Source organism: Camarhynchus parvulus, chromosome 7 (assembly GCF_901933205.1).
Source record: "Camarhynchus parvulus chromosome 7, STF_HiC, whole genome shotgun sequence".
In the NCBI taxonomy this organism is placed as follows: domain Eukaryota; kingdom Metazoa; phylum Chordata; class Aves; order Passeriformes; family Thraupidae; genus Camarhynchus; species Camarhynchus parvulus.
Window position 1 is genome coordinate 13546057 of NC_044577.1, and position 21674 is coordinate 13567730.

The following is a 21674-nucleotide window of genomic DNA, read 5'->3' on the forward strand; positions in this document are numbered from 1 at the left end:
GGCTGAACTCTGTTATATCCAACTGACCACAAATGTAGGCTAGGCTGATTATCCAACTGGAATCTGTGAACACACACTTTCTCTAAGCGGTGAAAGTGCAATTTTTCCTTCTGGATACCCATTTCCATTCATCTGATTTGCAGAGCCAGGTCATTTTCTTATCTTTTCCTGCCACACATCCAGACATGGAGCTCAATAGACACTGCAGGTTGGCTGCTGCTATTACAGTCACGTGGCAGTGTCCTCAAGTTCGGCATCCCCAGTAACTATAGCCTACTGAACAATTTCTCATCTGTTCCAAATGGATCTGCTACTCACTTCCACCCTCAGCTCTTAATGTTAAAGGTTAAATGTTAAACCTCCCACACTGCTTGACCCTCTACAGAATGGGGTCATATTGAATCCCATTCCAGTATACAGCAACTCTTGTATTTGACACCTCTTTGGCGTCCCAGCTTCTGTTGCAAAGGTCATCTAACCCTAACCCTATAAAGTGCTCTCATATGAACTTAAATAGGAGAATGGTCATATCAAAAGTAAAAGTACAAATCCTAAGAATTGGGAATTCTACTTATTGGGGGTAAATGTGTTGGAAGAGCTACTTACTTTCATCTATTTTGTCCACTTTGAATCATGTGGAGCAGAATACTATTTATAGGAACTTAAGGAGTTGCCACAGGAAAAATTATTTTGCTGAATAAAGCATTTTAATTCCCAGCAGTATAAGCATACAAATTCTTTGAGTATTAAAGTCCTCTTTTAGTACAAGGTTTCTCATTAATTTTAAAGCTTCAAAGCTTGCTAGAAAAAACTCACAGCCAAGCACTTCTCTCCCAATTCCAGCAAAGCAGTCAAATCTCAAGACACGGGCTAAGTAGAGACATTCATGTAACCACAACAGAATCCACATGTATGTCAATATCTCATTTTTTCTGGTATCCTAAAACTACTATTTAATAGTTCTTCATATGCTGAAAGCAATTTTGTATTTTCTACTACTTTTAAAAGTGTTTCTAAAAACACACCAACCTTTTCGATGTTTTGGTCATTTAGTTTTAAAAATACAGATCAAAATTATGTTTTTGCACGTGTCTCTACATCAATAGAGACAATGTTTGGTTCCTTATACTTTTGTTCTCCACAGGAAACATTTTCTGACTAAAAGCCTGATTTTCTCCAGCTTATCTTTAAAGACTCTCCTTTACAGTTTTGCTATCCCTTGTGAGATGGAACAGATCCATGTCTATATGCACCTACATAAACTATTTTAGTTCCCAAGCTCCCACAGGAAAGCAGAACAGAACTATCATTCAAACATCATTGTTTCCTTCAATAAAAGTTGTTTCTCAAGGCATGTGGACACACTACCCCCCTGCCCTTGCATTACTATGAGAGACACTATAAACACACATCGGGGCCTCTTCTTTCTCTTTTGCTACTGACTAAAATGCTGTCATGCCAAAGTCTGGTATGAAGGAGTGTGGGCAGACTCCATATGCAAAAGCAGGATGGCAGGAACACACACAAAAAGTTGTTACAAATACAACCCCACTGTCTCTTCCAGCTCCAAACCTACCCTTTTCTAAGTATGTCCTGGGTGCCCAGGGAGGGTCCTCCTCAGCATAGGGATCACTGTACTCCACCACAGCTGCTTCCTCCTCCTCATAATCCTCGGGAGGTGGGGGTGGAGGTGGAGACTCATCAAACACCGCCTCGTCCACAGGCGGTGGCGGGGGAGGAGTATCTGAAACTGAGCAGAAGTAACACCACAACCATGAAAATGTCTCTACAAACATGGCAGCTGCTTCAAGTAATACCCTCTAGCCCAGTTAATGGAAGTGGGACCAACAATTGTAACTTGTGAAAATACAGAGAAAGAATGACCAGGTACCTCCAATAAGATTATTTCTTTTTCCCACCCTTCACAATTTCAGACAAACTTGCAGAGGCAGTAGAGAATGAAGAATTCTGGCTATATACAAACAAATCTTTCATCAACTCAATTCAAAAGCCACATCCAGTAATAAAACATTGCACAAGGAAGCAGCAAACTTACTGTTTTCTTGAACTCTGGCCACAAATCCCATTAGTGGTAACTGTGGAGTTACCTGTAGGATGGAGGGGGGAGGAGGAGCAAGGGATGCTGCCACAGAAATTAAAAAGAGAGAGGCATCCAGTTAGAAACACAACAAAGCAGCAAACAGGAAAGTAGACATCATCACCACTCAGACAGTGCAGCAGGCTGCTAAGAAGCTGAGATAAAAAGACTGACATTCAAAGAAAAATGGCTCAGGTGGTTTAAGCATATTCCTAATCCTTTCTTCAAGGATATTTCTCTATTTTTAAAATTTCCAGCCCAGCTTTTTTTCATAACATTAAGAATCCATGCTGAAGCATTTTTCTAATTTGACTATGAGATTCCCTTAAGATGAAGTTTCTTACTACAGAATATAACACTTTAGGGACAGAGCTAACTAAAAAATGTATCAAGAGGATTCTCTGCCTATAATCTTCCCCCCTCAAATCTGATATTTATAGAGGTGACTAACAGCATCCATTAATCCCTAGTAATGGAAATGGATATATCTCTTTTTTTTTCAAGATGTAGGCCAAAACTCCCATTGAAAGAGGCAGCTATTTCAGACAAAACAGAAAAAGATGCCTTTTGAGAACTGTGCAGATCTGAAAGATACAACACTTCTGATCTTATTGACAGAACAGAGCACACTGTGCTGCTGCCAAACCACAGAGCCTGTTCCAGATGTGCTGCCTGATTTCCTCCCCACCTGACTTCTCTGCACTGAACTCTGAACAGCCTTTTCACTGGTACCAGAAGTGCTCTTTTTGTACAATAAGAGCTGCTTTGTACAATATATGTGAATTCCCAGTTAAAGAAGATGCTTTCAGCCAGTTGCAAATGCTGTAGTGCTGAACTGTGGTTTAAGCCTGGAATGCTAGTTTCAGTTACCTAGTTAAAACATCAGCTAACTAGTTTTATCAGAGTTTAGTATCACTTTGAATAATGCAGCAAAATTCTTTTGGCAAGTTGCAAGACGATTTTTCAGACAGCACACCTTAGGAGCAGCACAAATAATTTCTTGTTAGTATGTGGCATACAAAAAACATTTAATCATGTCCAAAGGGATTAAGGGGAAAAAAGAAGTCTATACTTCATGTACCAGTACATTTATTTAGCTACCAGACAGAACAAAATAAATTTCAGCATAATTCCAGAGGTAGTAAGAAAACTGACTGGTATGATGTAGCATTTTTCAGAATTAATTCACATTATCATAGCAAGAGAAAAGGGTTCTCCAACATTTACAACTTGTGCCTCAAAATTTCTTCTGTTTGCTCATTCCAGTAACATCTTAAGTACTTTGAATTTCTTGTCACTCACATTCACATTTCATTCAGAACCATACAGCATGAATGAAAAGACTAACAGCAACCATCCTTTTTGTTGCTAAAGTACCTCCATATAAAGTAAGTTCCATTATCTCACCATTTAATTGATATCTCTTGAGAAAAAATGGAAATGTATTTCTGATTACAGCTTCTTTGAGTCAAAATGATGTGACCTCAGAGTATTTATTCCTTCAAGTGTAACCACGATTGCTGTGAAAAGATTTGGTCTTGCACTTCTTCAAAGCAGTAAAAGGGAACTCAAATTTAAAGTCCTACTGAAAAGCAGTATTATTCATCAATTCAGCATTCTTGTCCCTGCTTTTTCAATTATATGCAGTAGAAAAGTGTTTCATTTCAAAATGATTCCTCTATTCAACATCATAAGGATTCATACAACTCATAGCTATCATAGGAGAGTAGCTCCAGTTTCCTTGGTCTCTTCAGTGTACTTTGTTCATGAGCTATCCATGGAGAAAAATAAATCACTCTAGACAAGCATGCCAAGCAAATACAAAAAAAAAATTACAGGTTCAGTTTGGGTTGTGTAGTTCATTCACAACGGTGATGCTAACACTAGCTGACATAATTCCTTGAGTATCTTAACCCCTCAGTTTGTGCTTCAGTCCCTGCACTGTGCAGGGACTATCATAATATTGTCTCTATATGCTATATAATGACTCTAGCTCTGATCTCTAAGAGGCAATACAATAAATATTTTATTACTATTTTTTTAATTAAATGCATCAGAAAAACTTTACCTCTGCTGTATAAACATCATCTTAAACGTTTTTTCCCATTTTCCTTCCATACTGACCACTGATAGATTTAATACACAGCTCCTGTAAATTAATTCAGAAATGCTCAAGAGCACCTTCCACTAGGCTGCTTCAGACTGGTAAGAACTCAGCTGTACAGATGGGGTGGGGTGCAACCACCATCTCAACACCTGCCCAGATTCTCCCACCCAGTTTTTAGTCTGTGCTGAGCTCTATAGTGCTTAGATAATGATATCCACATTGCAATGTTAAAGCACTTGTTCGGTGGCTTGGCTGGCAAGAGTGGCTTTGGGGCAGACATATGCTGAGATCATTCAGAGTCTGCATTTCTTAATATTTTCTTTTCAGTTGTTAAAAAGGTCTCATCACAAAGCAGAAAAATTTTATTATCTTGAAATAGCTTTTAACAGAACAGGGCAATGCAAGTAACTTTCATGCTCCTGTCAAGTGAATAAACAAACATGACTAGGCCACCATTTAAAAAAAATGGCAATGGAAATAACAGTACTGGGTTATTGCCAAACAGCCTACAAACAACAAAAAAGCCATAGCTGGCACCCTCCTCTGCCTCTTGTAAGGTCTCTCTTTCCCCTCTTTTTTCTACTTCCCTTCAGAAATGCTGAGAAAAAATTGTGGCCTCTGTCCTGTCACTACTGACCCTGCTCCTTCCAGACACAACAGTGCCTCTGTTCTTAGGGCTTTCATCAATTATGCATGCTTGAGCATCCTCTCCTTTCAAGGTGAACTCCAAAAAAACCTTGGTTTAGTGTAACTGCAAAGCTAATAAATTCTGTATTCTGCTGGTATAGAAAAAAAAAGTCTCCTACTACAACTGCTTATTTATATTGTCTTAGATATGCCAGTATAACTGAAGTATTTTGTTTGTGATTTGCAGTTCAAATGACTAATCACCATAATCATTACCTTCTTTCTGGATACACAGACAACTGTGGTTATGCAATTTATTTTAAGTCTATTTGGCATCTTCTGTGATTACCTATTAACAATGTAATAGCAACTTGCAGAGAATTATCCCTTTGCTAAAGCAAAAAACGCACAGCAGTCGTTAAAAACTTTTTGGATATACTGAAAATCATCTTTATTGCAAAAATTGTTTTATTGTAATCCTGAAAGGTTTCTTTTGTTGTTATTACCCTTTCTTTCTTTCTTGCCTATTCCCCCCTTCAGCCTTCAATATGCACATAATGCATAGAAAATATGACCTATTTCAGGCAACTGGGCTACAATTTAGCCTTACGACTTCCTCCACTTCCCTGTGCCCAGCAGGACCATTCATTTCCATCTCAAGCTCAGCTCACCCTGCAGGGTAGCTCACAAACAGTAACAGCCAAACCTGACCAAACCCCTTAAATGCAGATTGCAGCATTTGACCTAATTCCAAGTTCAATGCTCAATTTAAAAAAAACAACCAAACCAACCAACCAAAAAAAACCAAACCAAACAAAAAAAAATTTTAAACCCACCAAAAAAAAAAAAAGAGCAAGCAAGCAACACACACACCCCCTTCAAATTCCACCACCACAAAACACCAACATACTGTAGTACTTTCAAGTCAACATTCAATTTTGCTGGTAATAGGGCATTTCCTGACAAGAAACCTTGAGTGTGTCTCCTGCATCTTTCTGCAGCTTTGTCAAAAGAGAAACTCTCCCCTAGTCTAGTATAAAACCCTCCAGTCCCATCAGAAGCACAGGAAGAAAGACTCCTTCGGTAAAAGGCTACTGGGCTGTGCTGACACACAGGACACTCACTCCCTGGTAAGGTCTCCTCTTGCTTTGTAGAGCAGATCATCCATAAAATCACATCACTTTTGGGCTTAGCAGATGACACAGCACCTAAGCACCACTGGTGTCTCCAAGGTGTCTAATGCTTACCCTGGTGTAACAAGTGCTTTAACTGTACATTACCCAGAAGGAAAAGGCACAACAGGTAAAGACTGATTAATGAAGAATCAGCATTCTGGTGCAAAATCAAACACCCATCCCACACCAAAGCAGGTCCATGGCACATGGTGTAGTCAAGGACTAAAGCTTGTCTGATAGGGACTGTGACATCAAACATAAATTATGTGGCAACAAAGCTAGCATTTTTTAAGATGTTTGCCATAATAAAAGCTGAACACTGTGCACTTGCACTGCAGGTTTGGCACAGCTACCAGCAACTGAAAGTGCAAGATCTGCAATGGAGACAGAACATAAAACCCCAGAGAGCTGAAGGTCGCTGTGTTCAGCACTGCTGAGCTCAGTGGAGCAGCCAAAGGTCCTTACCTGGGTTCTGGTTGTAGAAGGGGCCCCCGTTGATCTGGTTCTGAAGGCTGCTCTGTGACGTGATGGAAGGCGGGCGCCGGTACGGCAGAGAGCCCCCGATGGTGGGGGGTGTGTGCCGAGCTGCAGGCCTGTTCATGCTGTAGAACTGAACTGGGTGACCTAGGGCACACACAGACGTGCATTAGCAAAGAGGAGAATGATGCCTGCCTGCCTTCTCTCCACCTGCATTCCAGTTCAAAGGTTTGGAAAGGTTTCTCGAGCTTTATTTTAAGGCAGTCAGCCACTTCAGCTGCCAGACTGGCAGGACACAGAATGTCTCAAGAGCAATGCAAAACATAACTCTCCCAACTGCCTGTGCTCAGCACTGCCTACAAAAGCCAGTGGGAAAATACAAAGGTGTTTAAGCTACGAATCCTCAAAATGAAAGAAAATAATATCTGGTTATTTATGCTAAATAATGTATTACAATAACTTCTTGTGAATTTAGTTATTTCTGAACCTGCAAAAAACTCCCCAAAACGCTGCTGTTCCTCAATTAAGGAACATACATGTAAAAGATAACTGCAGGCCACTTCCAGGATCCAAAGCTGTTAACCCTCTGTAACTGAAACACACAGTACTACCCATCTTAGTGCCACTTAGAAGATATTCAGAGAATCCTCTGGGGAGAAATGAATGTTAGAAACTGCTTGAAGGATGGAATAAATTAAGTCAAACTAGAAGACCTTCTTCACAGGAGATGTCAATTGAAACAACTCCTCAAAAATTGCTCTGCATTTTCTTTACTTTCTGTATTCAAGACATTGATCATGAATCCCAGCAAGCAATAAATGAGGCAAGGTATCTTCTGTGCTCACATAAAATTCTCCGGATTTTATACTGCATATAACAGTAAGCTGGATTTGTTATTCCTATATGCGTTATTACACCCCACAAACTATTCTGCCTCCACCATTTGTCCTAGAAGCAAATGTGAGAGTTTGCAAGAAAACAAGGGAAGGAGGGATGGTCACTGTGGTTGAGGAGAGAAATAAACACAGAAACAGAACAAAAGAAGGTACAAATTTTTAAAAACTTGAATTGTTCTTCATTATGTTTTGCTTGCTTTGCACAACTTCTTACTAGGTCAGTAAATAAAAATACAAATTGCTTGCTCTGTTACTTGCTTGCAAGAGCAAATGTATGAACTACAGTGTCACATTCCCTCCGCTTTGTACCAATAATGTGGCGTACCATATGAAAAAAATGCACTTTTTACAGATAAGAAACAGCTAAGAAAGAATCCATTCTATAAAGGCTTTTTCCCATTTTTCCTGAAGTGTCTTTTCAATGTGTGTGTGTGTCTCTCTCTCTGTTACTTAATGTACTTGCAGAAATTGGTGGTGATTGGAGAGAAGGGAGGGGAGAGGGCTAAGAGGTTTTTAAGGACCAAAAGCTATGACTTTGTAAGTGGTGACCAATCTAGTCTCTTAAAATACTTTATTTCAAACAAACCACATAAGCAACTTCACTAATAAAACTTAGTAACTAAGGTGAAATTTCTCTTATGAAATTGTGAATTTACAGTCATTAAAATACTAATCTTTGCTGGATTTTGACTTGTTAAAATTACAAAAACAACATGGCTTTAGAACTGGGATACTGACAGTGCATCAAAAATGGAAAACTGACTGAGGCTCTGTATGCCACAGCTCACCTTCATGAAAGTAGTTTAGACATCATGATCATCTCAGATCAAAATTCATCACTTTAGAAACTTCTGGTCACAGTTAAGGATTCTAGTGGAAATATCTTTTAATTTTGTATGAGCCACAGCCCTTTAAACTACATGCAATTTCAAGAATGCTTCTGGAACCTGGTACAATTTTTACTAAGAGATGACCACTAATAAACCCACAAACCAACTCCCTCCCCTGTAAGCAGCCTCCACCACAACGTAAAGCAGCAAAGCATGCAGGTAGCTACACATGAATTTGGCTGTCTGAAGGAGATCTTCACACTGCAATCTCCTCATCAAAAATAGGAGATACAGGACAGTCTTATGGTTGGTAAGTGCTACACTCTGCAACTTCAGCACATGAGAAAATGAAAAGCGTAGCACTAAAAAAAGGACGTTGCAATATACACCCCAAGTACCACATATGAAAACAAAATGCTTTCGTAGTAGTCTGCATAATAAAAATTTGTATTTTACCTAATACTGGACACAAAAACCCCTTCCCTTTTCATCAGTTCATTAAAGGGAGACATGTCATTTGACAGCATTGAAGAAACCAGTTACATAAATTACACTTTGCTAGATGCACTTTTTTTAATTGCATTCATGAAAGAGAATAAGACCCAGAACTATCAGTGTTGGTTCCTGCTAAACATAATTATTCTATGAGGTTCTCAGAATCTAAACAGAAATAAAATTATGATTTAGTGAACTACTTAAATGTAAAAATCATAAAATTATTGCTTTTAATAAAATCAGCACACCTTGAACTGTCTACTGTAACCATGACCTTATAGTTGGGTATTAGCAGGTATTTTCTAGTTATAATTGAACTTTTTTTAATTATCAATCACTGCTGCTGAAGTAACTTTGCAAAGCCTTGGATCACGATCACAACTGTGTTCATCTGCCCAGCAGCTGGAGCAGACACTCACCTGCAGAGGGTGTGGAAGAAACAGCAGGGGGAGTTGGAGAGGTGAAGCCATCAGCAAGGGGCTGAGCTCCTGCAGCAGCAGCAGCATCTGGGGCAGCGGAGGAAGGGGCAGGAGGAGCAGGAGGAGTGGGGGCAGGAGCAGAGGTAGCAGGAAGGGGAGAAGTGCCAGCTGAGCCAGCAGGGGCTGAGTGAAGAGAGGAGGAAGAGGTGGAGTTAATAAGGAGATATGTTAGCAAGGATTAGAGAAAGCCTCTGACTATTCAGTGTTAGCTATTTATTAGCTGCACCGTATTTTAGAATGCACAGATGAGAAAACAATGGAGCTGTTGAAGAAAGGCTCATTCCTGTGTAGATGGTAAATGAAGGTCAAGCAAATCGACTTCTTTCCAGGTCTGAAGGGAACACAACCCAAAACTTTTCAGTGAGAAGTATTACTTTTGAAAGATGTCTTTGCATTGTGTTATTTATGCTCCAATCTCTAGCATGGCTTCTTTAGCTTTTGTATAAATCAGAAAATATAAAGAGGAAACAAAAAAATTTCCAGCTCTTTGTTTCAGAAGCATCATGTACTTTACTGCAAGCCAACTACAGGCTCTTCTTCACTGAAAAGGCTGAGCAAAGGAAAAAGAAGTACTAATAACACTTCCTGTTCTGGAAAGTCTGGGGCCATTACATTGAGCAAGTATCTCTTTGTGACAATTCAGGCTTGCATTGATGTACTGAAGATTTATTCTGTGCCTACCTCTCATTCAATCTAATTTTCTAAAAACATGCTTCTATGTATCTGCATAAACAGCCAATGAAAAAACATTTATTTGCTTAAAAGGACAAGGGAGAAGTGTCCCTCAGCCCACTAAAAAAGGTGCTGTGTCCTACTTTGTCACATACAGGCAGCCAGGCAAAAAATTCTGATAAACAAATTAATACATAAAAGGAACATTACAGCACATCAGACACTCCCAGAGAAGATACTACTTGATTCAAACTCATCAATAGCAATGAACTCTGGGCTTCCCTTCGAGTTTAGGAAACTGCAAATGCTCAGTTAACAATGAGGCAGAAAGAGGAACAAGAAGGTTCCATGTACCTGGATAGACACTAGGAGGAGATGGCGTGGGAACAGCAATGGGAACACCTACACTTCCACTCCCACTGTTCTCTCGACTGCTGCTCCGACTGCTTGGGTGGCTTCCCCCACTACTGCCACTGCTGCTGTAAGAAACCAGAGTAAGCAGGGTATGAATATGATGCTGCTCATGCTGAAACATAAGATCCCTCACAGAGCATCTTACCAAATCAGACAAGTAACAGGGAACGAGAGAAAAGAAACAAGGATAATATAAAGCTGGGCTTTCCTGAAACTCTCCACTTTGACTACAACACAAGAGGGTTTTTTTCCACACATTAGCTTCAGTAAACTTGCCCAAAAATGAAACACTTCCAGAACCTTGTTCAAAGCACGTCATGCCAGGATTGTTAAGTCCCTGCAGAGGAAACAAAGACTTTTTTCCTATAACTTTAACACTTATGGAGTGCTTATACTGTGATTTGTATGCTTTCATATGAGACTACTAAAGCTTAAAAGTTGTAAGACAGTAAAATTCAGATTTTTTATCTTTTTAAGTCCACTTGTTTAGCCATCCTCAAGTACTTATTATGTTTAAAAAGTAAAGATTTCAATGGAAGTATTTAGATCTAATCACATAATGAAACTAATTATCCTAGAAAAAAAGCTAGTCTTCTGCAGAGCCCCTGGTAATGCACTTTAGCTTTATTCTATGTTTGAAGTTATCAATATCCCCAAAACACTATGCTACAATTTCAGCTTTTCAATCTATAAACATCAAAGACTGTTCAAAAACGTCAAGTATAAGCATCTAAGCAGCCCTTCAACATGTAGAAGGCAAGCTGTGTAAAGTCTTCCCCCAGAGTGGTAATCTTTTAGTGAAGTAGCATCATGATCCACCTCCTTGAAAGACTTCACAATCTTAGTAATTCATTAAGTACTCTAAGCGAGATCACTAAAACAGAGGTGAACAGGATTAAGTGAATTCCCTATTCTGGTTTGATTAGTGCTCATTCTCATCACACCATTGAGACTGCCGGTGCACAGGGTGAATGAGGGAGGCTGCCGACAGAGGGAGGAGCAGGTGGATTCGCAGTTGGGCACAGCAGTTCTGCCCCCGAGCAGGAAGAGGCCAGGCGGGTACCTGTAGGTGCGGTTGCGCTGGTTGACTGAGGCCGTTCTGACGGGGCTCTGCTGGGCCGGGGCCATGGTGCGCGTCGGGCTCGGCACGTAATCGTTGGGCACCACCGGGGGCCGCACCGGCTCCAGCGTGCGGTACGGGGAGTGCCGCCTGCACGGCACAAGCACAGCCACAAGCCAGTTAGGGGAGCACACAGAATCACACACTTCTCTCTGAAACACAGCTACGTACTAATCAGGAACGCGAGCTTTAAAAATGGGCTTTATAACTTTGCGGTACTTATTTTGTAGGATGAGGGGGGAAAAAAGAATTAAGGATGTTCTTCAGGTACTTCAGTCTTCCTATCAGTAAACTCTGTATTCCACATCCCATTCTTGTTTTAAAGGTAAGCCATTATCTTGCATTAAAATAAAGCACTATGTCCTGTATGTATATACATTAAAGCACACCAGCAAACAGCATTCATCCCACTTATAACACATTTTCCTAAGGTCAAAATCAGGTTCATAAACTTCACACAAAATTGCTTTCATCAAGCACAACACAAATAATGAACAGTGCCATGTACTCATTTTTCAGTTGTTTAACACCATCTGCGAAAACCACAGCTAAGGACATTTTACTCTACAGTATGTAATTTTAAGTGTTCTGCACTGAGAAAAAGGTTCCTGTTGTGAAAGGCTGATGATGCCCACTGATTTCTGGCAGCAGCACACTAACGTACAAAGACACGATCAGTATAAGAGGATGCAGATACAACACCTCTTGACCTTTGTGAATGGTTAAAATAAAACCATGAAATCTCTCCCACTGCAGAAAAAGAAAGAATCTTACCTCTTTTCCCTTCTGTTCACCCATTCAGTAACTGCACTTACCCAATAGTTCCTTTTCCTGACATGGGTGGACTTGGTGGCTTCTGGGTGGGTGGTGTTGTGCGAGGCAGCCCACCCATCTTCATGTTCTGGGTGCTGACCTGCATGAAAGAACGGGGACAAAAACGGCCTTCACTGAGCTCAGGCTCCAGGGGAGAGACACGGAGATGCCTTTAGCAATTCACTCTAAGGAGGGGAAGGTTTAAACAAACAAAAAAACTTGAGAGGCCATGCGTTTTATATGCAATTTCCACTCTGCTAGAAGTCAAGAGTTGTGCTCAAAGGACTCTTTATTACATAGTTTTTAGAAAGTGTACAAAAAAGAGAATTTGCCTTCAGGCTATCACATAAATGTTAACTCTCTGAGAACACAGACACTGTACCTAACTTGGCTGAATCTCCCCCGTCATCTTTTGAGAAAAAGGCAGTTATTTCACATGGCACTACTGAATGGTAAATTTGCACAAGTATTTTTGAATACTGTTCAAAAATAGTAAGGCTTATCTAATAGGCCATAATCTAATGTGATTTATACACATATGGAGAAGTCAAAGTAATCTATATATCTAATCCATTAATGTTTTAATGTTTTAACAGATTATAAAAACTTTTAAAGATATTTACTTTAAATATTAGTTAAATACATATAAACATACAGAGAAAGCTATTTTGAGAAAAATACAAAAGCATATTTTTCCCCCCCCATTAAATATGTAGCAATTTCATCTCTGAGCATTTATAAATAAATGGATAGATAGGGAGAAAAATACTTAGCAGTGATGTGATATAACTGCAGTTGTCCACTTCCCCCCTGCCAGGTTAAAATACTAATGAAGTAAATTTTACATAAAATAATTTACTCTAACTTCTTTCAAAAACTCATTTGCATTCCTGACTGATTGATTAATCTAGGAACTGTAAACAATTGTTACCAATGTGCATTTTGCTTTCCTGTATTCTGCCAGCCAAGCAAAATTCCCTCAATGCACACATCCTTACAGGAGTCAGTACATGGTCTGCTTACAAAACAGCTCAGATTTACAACTGCCTGAGCCATTGCTTAGGCACAGAGATACTCAGCAAACCTAAACAAGTGTGCTTACATCCCTCTCTCTGCTCTTCCTGTCACGCTCCATCTCACAGAATTTCTTCTTTCTAAAATGTAAGTCCTGGCTACTGCCCCCATCTCCCACAAAAAAATGAAACCGTGATCAAGGCATTCAAGAGTATTTGCAAACATCATTGAAGGCAGATTACTCCTTCAAAATTTGACTCTAACACTTAAAACCTCGGCAATGTTTAGATTTGTGAACTGATAAATATTGACAACAGAGTAAAGAGTAATACATTCAGTACTCTAATCCACTGAAACTTGATTCTCTGTCTCTAAATAATCCCAGTGCTATCACATTTTCAATCTGCAGGGAGGAAAAGAAAACCCAAGCACTGGAAGAGGTATTTTGTCAGATTCAAAAACAGATGTTTGGATTTAGTTGTGCAAGAGTACTCTGTAATGTCAATTTAAGACAAAATTATGTTGCACAGCATTATAAAGTCCTTTAAGCCAACTCTAAGCAACAAGAAATCTAAAGTTAATTCAAGTGAGGGATGAGGTAAGCACTGAACTACAACTACTTAAAGGGAAAAGGGAAAGTGTAAAATGAAATATATTTTATTCTATACACGGAACATTTAAGAAATAGCAAAATCTGAATTTTTTTTTAAAGTTGCAGCACCCCCTGTATTTCCTCTTCCATTAAACATGCCTGTTTCACCCACCTACCTATTTGAGTTTTCAAAAAAAACCCCACAAACAAACAAAATCCACCTTAATGAAATGTTCACTGAATTGTCACTTGCTGTATTTCAAAGAGCCCACTCAGCCGCTGCTTTTGGATGTCTTTAGATGACAGACCAATCTGTATGCCCCTGAATACTCCATTTAGGGGTTTTAAGTGGCTACACTATTGTTTCTGATTAGATGATGTAACCACTGGCTATCACTTTACAGTTAATATAAAATTACATATATGTCATACAAATAATGTTGTTATTCTTTTATATACAACGACTGCAAGAACAAAAATGAACTTCTAGGCATCCCCAGGGCTATGGCTACATGAAAAGAAAGGATGGCTGAGGTGGAGGATGCTGGAACATCACACTGGGTACAGCCAGAAGTGGAGTTAACACTCGCCTCACCAACACAGAGCTCCAGTGACTGCTTGATATTTTCGTTAACACTGCAAATACACAGATCCTTGAAAAGGACGGGAAAAAAGCTTTAGAAAATGTGGCCAAACAAAAAATGACCCCTTTTTAGCCCAGGAACTTAGCAAAAAGAAACCATCCTTAAAAAAACCCAACCTAAAAGATGAGGAGATTTACTGACAGTAGGTTTAGTTTCAGGGTCTTGGAAATTACTTTTCAACATTGAAATTGAACTGTTTAGAGAGCAAGTAATTAGAATTTACAAGGTTGTCTTCAAATCTGACAGGACTGATGGCTTTAAGATCAGCTACTCTAAGTTAAACAACCCTGTGCAAGTAACCTCCCCTTGACTTATTGCCAAATAATTACAGAAGAGAAATTAAAAAGATACAATTATTTCAACACTTCTGATCAAAATGGTCAGATCCTTGGAAATAAAAGCATGCAAGATGCTAAAAATATCTAAAACTGCACCAACTACAATTGAGATTAATGCACGGTAATATATACAGCTGTCTCCTTCGATAATAATTCCTACTGGGAGGGAAAGGAAGGCCATTAATGCCCCCTCTCTTCCAAACTTCATTGTATTGCCTTTTTTATTTTGCACATATGGTTGTAAATAGAGTTTCCATACACAAATCCTCACCCACACACATCCCTCTTACAAACATGTAAAATCCGAAGCAACAACCAGAACTCAAGGTCACATTTGCATTTGCTGTCAAGTTTTTAAAATCGTTTTTCTGGAGTAAACTGGTATTTGCCAGAACTTGCACAGTTTCTGACATCATTTCCCCTGGTTCTGCACAGCTGGAACTACCCAGATGCAGCTGGTTTAATGAGAGGGTGAAAGCAGAGGAACGCATCTGTCTGATGGTGGTCTGTCTCATGGTGGCTGATTTCTAGTTTAAGTCTTGGAAATCAATTTAAGAAAATGCATAGCAAAAGAGAGCCTGCAACCAGAAAGATAAAGGAGTATCTGTCTGTGCCTTTGCTCACAACTGCACAGTTAACCAGCCAACCACTGTGTTTAGAACAGAAAAAAATAAGAGAGGCAGTAACGACTCGGGCACAAGCTCAGGATAAAACCACAGTTGACTGATGTAAAAGCAGGAAGAAAACCCTGTAAAGAGACAATAGGGCACAGGGTCTGTGCCTAATGCATGCAGGGATTTTCCAAATGATTTTTTTCTCTCTCTCACAGAAAAAAAAAAAAAAACCACCCAAATTACCAACAGAAGATGTGGAACACCAAGAGATCTTGGTTAAGTTTTTTTTTAACTGGATACCTTGCAGAAGCTTTTTATAGATGAATTAACAAGCACATGCACCACAGAAAAATATCTTCGACCAAAGCTGTAACTTTGTCAGCACTGGAGCTGGAACTGGAAGTTTTGCTGAGGAAGAAACTACACAAACTACCTAAAAAGCAGATCCTTGGTGAGTAAGACATCCTAGAAAATGCTCTGGGATCCAGCACCACAGTAACAGCTATAAAATGAACTGTAAAGAAATGGATCCCTATGGACCATTCTGTCTCAAAAGGGTGCAATAGTACTTCATCCAATACTTTCTAGTATTGAGCTACAGTTTTAGAAAGGTACCATCTGATGACTTCAAGACACAATATGGCACCAACTAGAGCACTCAGAAAAACTACCCTCTTAAGTTTAATTTTTTTAATAATTAAGACTTAATTGGCCAACTTCTATTTTTGGCAACTAGTTTTTCATAGATTCCAATGATCAAAACACCACCTTATGGTCCTACCTATGACTGAGTTTCCTTCATACTTACATTTTTATCAGCATTTAACATACTGAACATTTCTTTAGCACTCCACTGTATAAAGAATTTGTACTGAAATAAATCAGCTAAAGCTGATAAATTATGCCATTCATTCAGTTTAATTCTTGGGAGTATTTTCACGAGCCAAAAAAAAAAAAAAACCCAAAAAAACCCCAGGAAGTGCAGAAATACACAGTTGGTGAGATATGGGAGCTGGTCAAGAGACTGCAAAACTATTTGCATTAATGTATCTATACAGATGTGAGGCACTTACCTGCAAGACAGCAAGCAAGCTGGGCTTTTTGGGGGGCGGGCTTATTTTTGCTTGCTTGGCTGGTTGATTGTTTTTTCCCCCCCAAAATCCTGAGCTATTCAACAAAATCGAACCTCAGGAGGAGCTACTTCTAAAGTTGGACACAGTGACAAATTTTTAAGTGGTGCTTTAAATTCAAATTGTATTTTCTACAACTTTCAGGATGTCAAAAAAAATTTTTTTTGCCCAAAACCTAGTAAGAAAAAGTGTTCCATCAGTGATGTTTCATGGATTATATTCAGAACCTCCAGGCAGTTCTTCGACCTTCTTGAGCAATTTTGTGTCTAATTATGGAAAAAACACCCCAAGGCTGAATGAAAACTCCCTTCCATGCCTTGCTTCATCTTGTTAATGCTGCAGAGATGATGAATAGATTTTGGGCCCATTATCTGCCACCTCAAAGTAAATTTATTTTCAGGCTGTGCTCAGCCACTCAAATACTTACTGTGCATGTCTAATCAAACCATTTGCTTCTCAGCTCATTAACCAGTTTATATGGAAGTGAAATGTATAAATTTCAGCCCTGCTTTGGCAAACGACCACAAGTAGAAGTTTCAAGCAAGTGAGCTTACTTGTTTTTGCCACATCCATGCAAAGTAATTGAAGAACCAAGTCTGGTGAATACAAAAAGGCTTAAACAACGCCATTTTCAATTGATTTTCCCCTGCCTTGCAACTGAAATTTTCTTGAAAATCTGTTTAAAACTTAAGTTACTCAGACATGAATCCAATGCTACAGTCAGTCAGTTTAATATTATAGCTGTTAGGCAAGGCTAAGGGTTTTTTGCAGTCACAAAAAAGAAATGCAGGCTAAACACTTCATATCCAGTCACTTTTAAGTGAAGTAAAATAACCATTCACACAGAACTGGGGTTACTAACTGCTTTTCACTCTTCTTTCAGTTTGATACACAGAGACTGCAGTGAGACAAAGAATAACTCCGGTCTACTGAGAGATGATGCACAGCTTTTTGCCTTTTTTGTTTTCTCTTTTAAACTCTCATGTTTTGCCAATGAGAAGCTGACTGACATGTTTGATTCCTCAAATCAAATTTCTGACTGGGTTCACTCTAGTAAATAAAGAAATGGTGTTATAACAAAAAATGTTTTCATTCCAGACCTATAAACAGAAAAAAATATTTACTCTGAAAAGCTGTACAAAACTCTTATTGCCATTGCAGAAAATGCACAGATATGTCAGTTCACATACAATCTATAATTACACAATTTTAAAACTTTTCTTGGGATAGTCATTACTTGTTTATAAACTGCAACTGCAGAGAGCAACAAAGAAAATTGAGTTTGAAAATTGTTTTTTTAATAATACTGAGAAAACCATCATCCAATATTAAGTGTGTCCAGAATAAGACATATTCAGCATCAAAAGTACCCATGTTATGTAAACAGACAGTAAAAAACAGGGAGGAGACATATTTTGCCATTCTCAAATTAAAAGTATGTAAACACTAAGTGAGTTGAAATACTGTACGCCTCACATACTTTTGTAAAAAAAAATTCAAATTACATGTGGGAATTCTCTCATAAATTACAAGTTTTCCATTGTTATTAGAGATGCTACATATACTTAAATATCTGATTAAATGTACCATCTGTCCTGTTTCACAGAGTCATCATGGAGATATCTACAGAAATACTTGGTTTTATAAGCAATCTCAGGAATTTGCAGGATTTTTTTTTAGCTTTTTCCAAGCACAGAAAATACTTTAAAATATTTCACCTCAACTTGGAACTTCCTTTAATTAATATACTCATTCTATATATTGGCATTCTATGTTCTAAAATACACTTCCCTCATTACAATGGTGGCACCTGCTACTAAAAAACTTCCACTCCCTCTTCCCCCATACTAGCTGCACTTCAGGAGGAGGAGAATACCATCATATTCAATAAAGGCTATAACCTACCTATTAATTGATGTACTATGAACTCCACCATAATATCATGTGACCTGATTTAACGGCTTGTCTAATTGATGTGTTGCTTTTTATTGCTGCTTCTGCAGCCACTAAGACTACTAACATTTAAAGAATTTGACATACTTCAGCCTGAGTTTTTTGATGCACTATTCATTTAATATTCAACTAAATAAATCACTTATCTCACTGTTTAACAGTTATTAAGTATTTTACACAATTATGAAGTCTCTGGAAGTTTCCATAGATGAGTACCTCTGAGTATTTAAGCATTGCTATCAGTTTCTGAAAAAATTAAGAATACTGCAACTTTAAAAAATAATACACAGATTTGAATTTGTTACACACCTTTGGAGCCCATTATCTGAGCAATCTCACACTGAAACATGAATCCCAATCAAACTGCAACTTACACCGTATATAGGATAAAAAGAATATTACACAGGGGGAGGCTCATATTCAGCTGCTATCTGGTCTGTGTATATTTTTGTCTACACAAGGCTGGCACAACATTCCTCCCTCATAAATGATCTGCTAGATATGCTGAGGGCAGCTAATATTTTACCACAAAGCTTTTAAAATTAAATGTGTTAACTTCCATTCATATACACAGCAATTTATATCACAAAACACTTATCCACAATGAGTTACCCAACAGAAGTTCTGGGACACAGAAGGCAGAGCGAGTGTTGTTTTAAACAATCTGTAGCATTGATGTCAATCATCTCCCCGTGTGTAATAATCTCAGAAGAGGAATGGAAATCCAGCCCTGGGGTTTCTTACCTTAAATCTAAGCAACCACTTAATGCATAAATGGAGCAAATAAAAGAGGTAAGGAAAAAAAGCATTGAAAGGTTAGTTGGAACTTCAGGATATGAAGAGAAAGGAAAAAGAAAGAAAAAAGTTAAGCATCCAGCATTAACAAAATAATGTATCAGTAGATCATAGAAAGAGTGGTTAAAGCAGAATGTCATGAACAAAAGATCTTCAAGCTGAAACTTTTAATATACATTGACCACAAAGCCTTTAAATTATTACTTTAAAATTAGCATTCAAATGCTTGTATACTGTTTACTCAAGTTCTTACAGTGCTAACAAAAAGGCAGCTTCTTTCAAAATCTATCATGAGATCTAGATGGATTAACTTCAGAGGTTGATTTATTTGAGCTGTCAAAGCCTTATTTGAGCCTTATCAATGAGTCTGAGCTCATTTAAATTGTTTACATGCATTAGCACATTTACAAGTAGCTGAAATGGAAGCTTCTAACATATTAAGCTAATGTATGTTCTTTTAGAGAGAATGCTGTCAGTTAACTTGATGCCATGAGATCTCTCTTGAACAAAGATCAAGAGCAAATCATTCAGTCTTGTAAGAAGTACAGCACTCTTTATGGATACTGTATCACATATCCATATTTCCTAAAGTATAAATTAAGACATTAATCAACAGCAAAATCTTACTTTAAAGCCTAAGTGCTAGCTTTTTGACACTAAGTTCTGCATCTTACTGCCAGAATATCATACATCTTTCTCCACAGTAACTTCCTTTTAAATTACTTGTCTTTCTCTTTGAATGATCTGGCTTTAGTTCAATTCATCTAAATGTATCATTAAATTTGTTACACTTTCTGCAGCACTGAACAGCAAATATTCAGGTAAATACTTAAATATTCAAATAAATAATTATTTAAATATTTGGATAAATAGTAAAGCATCCAGAGTGATTGATTGTTCCATCAATTTAGGAGAGACCCTACTCTACTAACAAGAAACGTAATCTGATTTACTAGAAAAATCTCCTGTCTTAGAGTTTAAAGTTCTGTGGCTCAATTAACCAATATGGTCTCTTCCTTGTCCTGCTATACTGGAAAACCAGGTCCCCCTGGACTGGCACGGAGGTCAGTCTCACTGGAAGGTCCCTCTGCAGAGACCTCAGCAGCACTGCCTGGTAACTACAATGCCTAAATACACGTAGCCTCTCTGAAGGGAGCACTTGTTTTTTTTCCATTCGCTTGACTAAAGAACTCTTTGGCCGGAACAATAGGTTGGAAGACTTTGTAACTTGGGAAACATTTGAAAAAAAGTGAAAGCAAGTCTCTTTCACACAAAAGATTCTTTAGATTTTTGCAGCATTGTAGCTTTAGGGAGGGAAGATGAGGAGGGACTGCTGGGATGATACAGAGGCAATTGACTTCTCTCACATCTATTTAGAAACCATAGTGTAGAGCAACCCTTCCTGAACATTGTCTCCACTATGCTTCAAATTTCTGAATGGAAGGAAGATGCTTAAGGGCCTGTACCACTTCTCTCAGCATGGCATACTGAATTTCTCAGCCAAGAATCCTCCCTTTTATGCCTGTATTATTCTGTCCAGCTTGCCATCTTTCTCAGGGGTTGCAATGAATACCTGCTGCATCAGCATTTTGCCTGGTCTGAAAATACATAATTCCAGGTCCAAGTACTGGAGCAGAAGCCCTTCTGCAGAAAAAGGACAAAGAATGCAGACTGAGGAACCCTGATGCTAACTGGAACTTCAACACTGTTTATGCAACAACCTAACTGGAAGATATTTACAATCTTAAGGATAGCATGACTTCAAATTCTCTGATTATTGTTTCACAAGTACACAATATTTCTTCATTTTCTAGACACACACAGTACATGGTAAATATAATTTAAGTCTATCACAAGCATAACAAATGGATGTAAAACACACTCAAGTCATCATCCATTTGATGAACTATGTTCTTTTAGAAGAACATAATTCACTGCATCTTAGTATGACTGCTACACTGAGGTAAGTGGGATACCAATTAGAATGATTTAGAGCCAGTGCTAAATAAGATTGTGCTGCAGAGCAATTAAAAACTATTCTTTAATGAGTTCTACAATGATCTCCCTAAAACAAAAAGTGATGGTTAAAATATTAGCAACTGCAATCCTACAGGTTAATATGCTTCATCCATATCCACAAGGAGATCTGCTGACCTGCATAAATTCAAAACTGGCAGCAGATTTTAACACACAACTGGTAATAATTTCCTGGTCAAAACTGTAGCTATTAAAGTTGGGTATGTTTTTTTATTTGTCTTTTTTAAAATCTGTTCAGAGGTTGATTCTTTGGGTAAGAAATGGGAGGAAGGAGACTTTCCAATTAACAAACAGGATGTTGAAGAGACCTTAAGTAAAATTGCTTGGGAAAGATACTTAAATCAAACTGCTCAG

At 38.4% G+C, this 21674-nt stretch overlaps 1 protein-coding gene across 8 annotated transcripts in view; it reads right to left on the reverse strand.

The window, feature by feature from the left end:
- Positions 1–21674, reverse strand: part of ABI2 (abl interactor 2) — a 65030-nt gene that overhangs the window by 8049 nt on the left and 35307 nt on the right. For 2 of the 8 annotated variants that reach the window (XM_030952293.1, XM_030952290.1), the window contains 6 exons: positions 12206–12303; positions 11334–11480; positions 10211–10335; positions 6473–6631; positions 2057–2143; positions 1577–1750 (listed from right to left, as the gene is read on the reverse strand). In XM_030952293.1, coding sequence (XP_030808153.1) covers positions 1577–1750; positions 2057–2143; positions 6473–6631; positions 10211–10335; positions 11334–11480; positions 12206–12303 — 790 coding nt within the window. Of the gene's footprint in view, positions 1–1576; positions 1751–2056; positions 2144–6472; positions 6632–9124; positions 9308–10210; positions 10336–11333; positions 11481–12205; positions 12304–19232; positions 19251–21674 lie in introns of all 8 variants that reach the window. The other 6 variants (XM_030952289.1, XM_030952288.1, XM_030952294.1 and 3 more) reach the window with 6 other exon arrangements.